An 8,834-nucleotide genomic window follows, 5' to 3' on the forward strand; every position below is an offset into this window, starting at 1 on the left:
CAAAGTCAAGAGGGGGGAGCACGCCTCTTGTTCTTTTCTTTGTTTCTTTTTGCCTGGTCTTCCTTATTTTTTTTTTTTTCCGCACTGCCTCGTTATCATGTTCCCTCTTATATTAGTTTTTCTCTTCTTTTCTGTATAGGAAATGGCAGACCCAAGTCTTTCTTTTTTATCTCCACCGTCAAACCTCTTCTTGTCATTATGTATTAGCCCTCTCTTCTTTTATGAATAGGAAACAAAACTAATCATTTCCAACTCATAGCAAATCACTCAAAGGTGGCGGGCCAAGTTTCCATCATTTAATCTCAAAGGTAGCAAATCACGTTGTATTCCTCTCAAGAGTTTATAAATTTTCAAACTAATAAAATATATTGTTGGCACCCTTAGAAGCTGGGCCTAGGCCGTTGCACTCACTCCCCCCCCCTCTAGGCCGGCCGACAGTGTTAGGGTGTGGAGGTAGTGATGTACGTTGGCAATGAGGGTTGTGGTGGTGATGATATATGGTAGTGGTAACTGTGCTTTATCTTGGAATTTTGGAAATGACATGTATTTAGATGAAATTTAAAGTTGGGATTTATGGCTTCCAAATTCCACTTTTTTTTTCCACGTAGAATTTTAAGATTTCTTTGTCCATAATACCAAACAAGGGAATCGAAGCTTGTCATTTCACAAATTCTGACTTTTAATTGAATTCCGAGTTCAATTTCCTCATCCAAACACATCGTTACGGATTAGGAAAACCCATCCTATGAAAATATTATAGGGCATAACAGTAATACGAGTGGTGTTATTCCCACCCACAAGTCTTATTTCCCCACCCCTCTCTAGAAAAAAAATTAATTATAGTTTTCTTCTTTATAAAATTACTAAAAAGGGCATACTTGAAAAAAGAAACAAAACAAAGCATATTGAAATCGTCATGGCTGCTCACCTTGATCGTAATTGACGTGCAAGGTGCTCCACATATCATCAATGGAACACAATTGGTGAGAATCCAATTGAGAGCATATGAACATGGAAATCTATAGACAGAGATAACTATTTGTGATATATTGATAAGAGTAGTGGAGTTCTAAAACGCAAAAAGTCAACACAGCACCACCAAAATGGATCTAACATTGATAGAAATTTTCGGGTCAAATTATTTTCATTGATTTAGAACAATTCAGAATATCAATCGAAAAATTGGGCAAAACTTCTTTATTTCAATTTTTATTTGACAAACGTAGTCTTTTGAAGAGAAAATCATTCACTTTCTTCTAAAGAGGTTAATAAAAGTTAAGTTTTTAAGGTTAGGGGAAAGGAAGGAGAGGGTGGAGGAGGAGAAAGGGGGTAGGGGTTGTTTGGGATTAACTTGGGTTGTGAGGAGTAGATTTATTTTTTTAAAGAAAAGTTTTTGGGGTGTAAAATTTAATAAGGTGAGTGAGAAAATAAGAAATTAGGGTGGCAATAGTGCCACTCAAAAACCCGTGACATGTGCAAATGGTGATTAATCCACTCAAATTATACCAATAACCATTTGGTTTGGTGGATGACATACAGTCTCCTCTTTGTCGGTGGGTGGAAGTTCTAAGAGTTCAAAACTCATAAACCACAATTGAGGGTAAACTAGGAAATATGATTAAAAATATTAAATTAAGAGTGTTGTTATATGCACACTCTATTTTTTCTCATTACACACTCATTTTTTTCAATTTAGAAAATTACAAGTTTACTTCAATTCTAAATTACCAATTTACCATAAAGGACAAATATTATTTATAAAAAAAAAACCAACAAACCACCCAAGACTTCAATCCTAGCCTCCAGCGGTCGGCGCACTCCTTATCCCTCTCTCTCTCTTTCTCCTTATCTCTCTTTCTCTTTCTCTTTCTCTTTCTCTCACTCTTTCTCTTTCTCTTTCGCACCTTCTTTTCCAAACGAGAAAGGAGGCCGACAACTTTCTGGCTCCCAAATCGAAGGTTAGAAACTTCTGATCTGGACCTTCCCGTCTGACAAGGAGGGTGTGAAAGAGAGAGAGAGAGAGAGAGAGAGAGAGAGAGAGAGGGGGGGATGAGGAACTTTGGCAAGACCGGAGGCTATGGGTTGGCTGTGGGTGTGCAGGGGTGGAATCAGGCTTTGGGTTGGTTGTGGGTGTGTTTTTTTTTTTCTTTTTCTTTTTGTGGGTGTGGGTATTTTGGAATTTGGGGGGTGTTTTTTGAGAAATTGTAAAAATTTAAAGACTTATATGGGGTGTGTAGTGAGAAGGAAATGAGTGTGCATATAGCAGCACTCTAAATTAAAAGAATAAAAAATAACAAAGGAGTGCATAATGACATTTTGTGAGTGCCAATAATGACTCCCTTGATTAATAAATAAAAAAGGCCAAATGTCACTTTTCGTCCCTTTGCTTTGTAATACTTCCACTTTTGACCTTATTCTTTTAATTTTGGCAATTTTGGTACCGTATTTCTATTATGATAGTAATTAGGTCCATTATGTCAAGTCCATCAGTTTTAGTGATGGAAAACGCCGACGTGGCATCACGTGCCCCCTCGTGACTGCCAAAATTAAAAGAACAAGGATGAAAGTGGAAGTATTGACAAAGTACAGGGACAAAAGTGGAAGTACTGTTAAAGTACAAGGATGAAAGTAGAAGAATTATCAAAGTACAGGAACAAAAAGTGACATTTGGCCTATTAATTTTGTAATTTTGAGGGGGGCACGTGATGCCACGTCGACTTTTTTCGTCACTAAAATTAGAGTGGACCTAATTGCTATCGTAATAGAAATATGATACCAACATTGTCAAAATTAAAAGAATAAGGATGAAAGTGAAAGTACTGTCAAAGTACAGGGACGAAAAATGATATTTGGCCAATAAAAAATCCACTCAAATTATAGTGAGTGCTACTAAATACACACCCCTAAATCTCTCAACACACACCCATTTCTCACTACACATCCCTCACACTCTCTTCAAATTGAAAATCTCTCAAAACACACCCCACCAATTATCAATATATCCTTATTTCACTACATACCCCTTCATCTCTCTTTTTCCTTCTCTCTTCTCCCTCCTTTTCTCTCTGGCTTATCAACCCAACCACCCCGCCAAGACCAGCCGCACACAAGCTCTGACGCCCGACCATGCCGCCACAGTCCCAGTCACAGGCCATTTAGCACTGGTTTGCCGAAAATGTGAGTTTTGTTCGACATGTACCCACCAAACATCCAGGACTTGTTTGGCAGGTACCCGCCGAACCAGCTGCAATTTTTTTATTTGCAGCGGTTCACTGTGGTTGCAACAGGTAGAGGCGCAATGTCTCAGGCAAGCTCAAAGAAGTAGGGTGAGGCTCGACATGTTGTGCTCGGTGATGGCAAGCTAGCTAGAGGAACAACTGCTAATGTTGACAGCTGGGCACTTCTCCTGAGTGGAAGCTTGACGGTGCGACACGGGAGTGGTGCTGGTGGCAACGTGCTTATGAGTCCGGGGATGTCGCCATTGGTGTTGCAGGCTATACAGAATAGGGTGTGCAGCTTGGCTCTTTCATAGACAAAGACATAGACAGAGAAAAGGAGAGAGAAGAGAGGAGAGAGGGAATGAGATAGCAAGAGAGAGAGAGAGAGATTGATGGGTAAATGTGTAAATTCACATTGGGTTAAATGTGTAAATTCACATTGGGTTAAATGTGTAAATTCATTAATTAAATGATGGGAGTGTATCTGTGTGTTAAGAGGTTTTGGGGTGTGTAAATAGGAATACTCATTATAATAATTTGGACTTGAAATGGGGCAGTCCGACGGACTCCGACCCAATTGCCAAAATCCAATACCAACTCACTGAGGAGCGAGTCGACGCGACTCATTTCATTCAGGTTTCAGACTCTACCTCACAGGCTCACACTCAGAGCGTAGTTAGGTGTCCAAACAATCCTGTGAAAAAATGGCCGACGAAGCCAACCGAACTGTAAGGCCCTCTTTCACTTTCTCTATGTCTCTCGATTTTTCATTCTCTTTTGGTTGCTGATTATTAACCAGAAACAAACTTTTTATAGGCATTCTTGGAGATTCAAGGTCGCATGATTGAGCTCACTGCCAAACTGAAGCAGGTCCTTTTACCTTTCTATTCATGTATGTCATCAATATGGGTATAACTCATGCGAAAAAGGTGAACTTATTCATTGAGGATTGATGTGGGTTTCAGGTGCAGACCCAGATGAGGAACAAAGAAGGAGAAAAGAAGCGTGCTTTTCTGACCCTGGAGGAGTTGCGACCTTTGTCTGATGATGCAAACACTTACAAATCTATAGGTGCCTCATTTGAACCAACCCATTTTCTCAAATCTCAAATTCAATTCGAGAAGATGGCCCTTTTGAGTTTATGATGTTGGTATTTGAATCTGATAATTTGGTTGGGGTTTAATCTGTTTTTCAGGGAGAACGTGAGTCTGGATTGCTCCTCTTTAAATATGAACTTAGATGGATTTCAGGACTTGTTGATTTATGAGCTACCTGGTGTTATAGTTTACATGCTCTGATAAACTTGTTACTTATGGTGGGCAGGTTTGTTTTAGAGCCCAAGTCATTGTTAATGAATGAGCAGGAACAAAAGCTCAAGGACAGTGATAATGCAATTGCCTCACTGCAGGTATTTGTCTCCTTTCTTGTGAATTCTGATGATCCCTTTTTTTTCTTTATGGCGTGTTTGCACCTTTTGCTTTGTTTTCTTATGAATTAAAAATGTGAATACATTTTTTGATCTTCAATAAACCTTTTTAGTTACCACTAGGGTTTAGATGTCAGTTCTCCATCAAATTTGTTTCATTCGTAAAATCAGAAATATGGACTTGAAAACCCGGTCTTCCTTACGAACTTATTTTGCCTTGCAAAGTTTTTTACATTGTACATCTCTTTCTTAAATATCTGTTTTTGCAATCCCCTGATCCTCTAGACAATTTGTACTCCTGTAATGAAAGATAGCATCTGTTCAGTGGAAAGGCTCATTATTTTGTTAATTCTTCTCTCTTCCACTCAAATGGACACATGTAAATGGGTTGCAGTTGTGGTTATGTTTTTGAATTATGTTGAGATTGAAGGATCATAGATTCTAGTATTTTATGCATGCCTAGTGTCCCATAATCATGAATGTCTAATTTTTTTAATGCTGTAAACTAGTTTCAGTTGAATGTGTCCTAGAAGTTGAGACATTGTAAATGTAAGAAGCTTAAAACGACTTTGTATGAAGCTTTGACCATCTTTATGATGCTTTATATAATTGGGGTAAACTAGGAAAGAATGGGAAACATTATTGTACTCATGTACTTTTCAGACATTTTTCTGATGGCTAAAACGTGGGTTTCACATTTTACCAATGGCTAAAACGTAGTCTTCTCGCAGGAATCATTTTTGTTTTTAGAAAGGTGAAGATTCTTATTTCACGATGAAGGCTTTGTCTGCTTGAATTAAAGACAACTGAAGAAAGTTTCTGGATTGTTGGGTGATATGGCCTATATAAACATAAAATACAACCACCACCACACACACCCCCCCTCCCCCCCAAAAGAAAAAATGGGAAAGAACTATGCAATTTTGCTCTGTGTTTCTACAATTGGCATGTGAAGTCATATTTTGTATTTTGTGTTTCAAAAACATGCTTGCCCCATTTAGTTAGCTTACATGTGAGTTCATGTCAAGTTATATGTATGCTATTCTTTCTAATATCAAAAAACGATCTTGCCAAATGAACATTTTAATATGTAGAATTAACCAAAATAACTAGTTGGGTCATCAGGTTCAAGAAGATAGATTTATCTTATTTATGCTGTAATAGTTAAAACCATTGAACGAATTTGGATATATAAAGCTCCTCATAAAATAGTATTGCATATATCTTCTTGTTCTTTTTTCTCAAAGTTTACTCAAACACCATAAAATAAGGGAACATTTCTGTCTTATGAATGAGCTGAACTGAGCCAATCCTTTTCCCCAACTTGGGCTTGTTCGACTTGGGCTTGTTCGCAAGAGTGCCTGTAAAACCATTTTATATGTTTCTATAGCTATTCAAGCATACATTTGAGGTGTAACTCAAGATCACATTCATGAATTGTGTCTTGGGTGATCTCAAATGTGCATTTCTTTGTTTGTGGGAAAACATTTTACTTTTGGAAGGGGGAAATGAGAAAAAACACTGGAATTGTTGTAGGATGGCTGTTGTAACGGTAGAGATGGACCGAAACTTTTGAAAATTATAGAGGGGGGGGGGGGGGGGGGTTGGGTTGGGGGAAGTGGAGGGTTTGTGGGATAGAGTGCGCTTTATCATATTGGTATTTTGGGATATACCATTTTTTATTTATTCATGCAGATTGGAAGGAAGCAGTCTCTTACTTTTTATCTGTGATCAGCCCAGCTGTTATGAAAATGTATTTGAGTTTTGGACACTTTTTTTGTTTGGTGTAGATGCTGGTTGGTTAAGGATTTGTATGTACTCTAGTGGATGGCTTGTCCACTATGTATGTACTTTCAATCATTCCATAAGAATAAAATCTGTGTTTCTCATAAAAAATGTCCAAGATCATGCTCACATGGTAAATTTTAAAGACAATAAACATAATTTTCTCTTCTGGACTTTGGTGAAAGTAAATTGTTTTTCTGTACTTTGGACAGACCTCAAAGGAATACATAGAGAAACAGATTGCAGAGGTGGAGAACAACTTGAGGGAGCTATTGAACCAAGATCCCAGTCTTGCTCGTCAGATAATGTCCATGACTGTAATGTAACTTTTAAATTCTTGAAAGTTCTCTGCAGTCATTTTGTTTTGTTATCCATTTGGACAAACACAGGAAATTTGTAGAATTGATTGTTTTTTCTCCCATCTTGCCACCTTTTTTTACTAAAAGCGTACCAATTTTTATCTTTAGTTGTGGATGGATCATATGTGGTGACAGGCTCTAACTTATGAAGCAATTCATGCAAGTTCTTTTTTATTCATAAATTGCTCATCCTCTTTATATATCTATTTTGTATTACTGAATAGTAGGCTGACCATTTACAAGAGCAAGTTAACAATTTTGAAAGGGTGTCACTATTTAATTCTGAATTTGGCACCCAAAACAGTTTTTATGCACTCATAGTAAATAGTGTAGTTCATTGAAAAGATGAAACATAAAAGGCTGTAGTTCATTTTTGCAAACGAAATATTGCCTTGTGAATTGAAAAAGTCAGTAGTCACTACAAGTTGAATTTCTTATTGGGGAAAATTTTACGTTTTAATCTTTTTTAAGTTAGAAATATAATTAGAAAATGGCCAATTTGTCCTTCTTTTGGATGGATTCTTTGACGGAAGTGACGGAATGGGCCACAATGAAAGTTTTTGTCCTCCAGAAACACAGTCCAAAATATATGCCCTCCATTGCGATTTACCCTAAAATTTGTCTTTTTTCATAAAATTTTTCCTACTTATTTTACTTGATTATTTCATAAATTTTTCTTACTTTTTTTACTCGATTATTCTAACAATGTTAAAAGCAAAAGTGTATACGTGTGTCAAACTGTCAATTAAAGAAGCTAGACTATTGTAGCAGCCTGTGTACCAGCTTCTTTGATAAAATATTAGAGAATAAAAAATTCAAACTGGAGACCTCAAGTATATTAAATGTCACCAGCTTCGGAACACAACTCAACCCTTCATAAACTTGTATAGTATCTACCATCTCAATCATGTTACTTGTCATTCCATAATAATCTTGATTTAAGAATACACTCACAATATTTGGATCATAAGATAAAACTTGAATCTTTCACTTAGATTACAAGAACAACTTGAAGAGAACTAGACAAACACATTTAAAAAACTACTCAAAGAATACAATATTAACATGTTCTTCTTATTTATTTTTTATTTATTTAATATCTTGGTTATCTCCATTTTTACACCTCATCTTATCCATAATGAATATAAAAAAGACTTTGCATATAAGAAGAGAGCAGGATAAAGAATTGTAGTGGAGATCGAGAGAGTGCATGTCATAGGGAAGAGAGAAAAACTCAAGAGATCGAAAGCAAAGATGAAAAGAGAAGATCCATGTCCTTGTTTATTAATCAGCATCCACTTCAATCACTTTATTTGTGTTCTAGTTCGTAGACTAGAACACAATAACATTTTGATCAGAAATTTGTAGCACGTACTATAACCACTTATGTGCCATCAACTATGCAAGTAAAATTTCTTAGTCTTTGTTCCAGGGATAGCATATATCGAAATTTTTGGTGCCATTATTGTACATGCATGGACCTCCAGATTTGACTATCCATGGACAAAACTCGCAATGATCTCTAGCATGTATGTAAATGTCGAAATATTTAACTTGGGTAGGCCAAAAGAAGCTACAGTAGAATTGCGTAGTCATCCAGAAGTTAACTTTGAACTTAAACCCAAAGCTACCTTGATAGTGAAGCAGTTGCTCCCCCAGATCATCATCTGCCGATTTACAGTGAACAGAAACATCTGAGTGTGATTCCAAATCATTGGTGATTTTAAGATGAATATTAGGCCAAACGGGTGGTGCACCAGCGCACACCGTAATAAGAACAAAAAACAACAATATTACCAATCGATTCATCTTTGTATTTTGTATGTCTCGCACATTGGTTTTGCGGAATGCCTGTAAATTTATAGCATAATACACAGTTTCAATATATGACAATACCATAAATGTCCCACGAATAATATCTTAAATGTTCCAATATGCATGTATCTAAAGTTATTTCTGCTAAGCGGCCAAAAAAAAAAATGTTTTTTCTGCTAAGAAATTAATATATTACCACATATCTCTTTTTCCTTAGATTTTATATTTATT

General features: G+C 36.6%; 1 protein-coding gene across 1 annotated transcript; it reads left to right on the forward strand.

Moving 5' to 3' along the window:
• The first annotated feature begins 3,774 nt into the window (after positions 1-3,774).
• On the forward strand, positions 3,775-6,970 carry PFD1 (PREFOLDIN 1). Its single transcript, XM_086230655.1, has 6 exons — positions 3,775-3,946; positions 4,035-4,088; positions 4,184-4,289; positions 4,414-4,420; positions 4,542-4,626; positions 6,642-6,970. The coding sequence occupies exons 1-6, from the start codon at positions 3,923-3,925 to the stop codon at positions 6,753-6,755; spliced, it is 390 nt and encodes a 129-aa protein (XP_086086781.1). The 5' UTR covers positions 3,775-3,922; the 3' UTR covers positions 6,756-6,970.
• The last annotated feature ends 1,864 nt before the right edge of the window (positions 6,971-8,834 follow it).

The sequence above is a fragment of the Dryas octopetala genome, chromosome 2 (assembly GCF_963921425.1).
Source record: "Dryas octopetala chromosome 2, drDryOcto1.1, whole genome shotgun sequence".
Taxonomy (NCBI): domain Eukaryota; kingdom Viridiplantae; phylum Streptophyta; class Magnoliopsida; order Rosales; family Rosaceae; genus Dryas; species Dryas octopetala.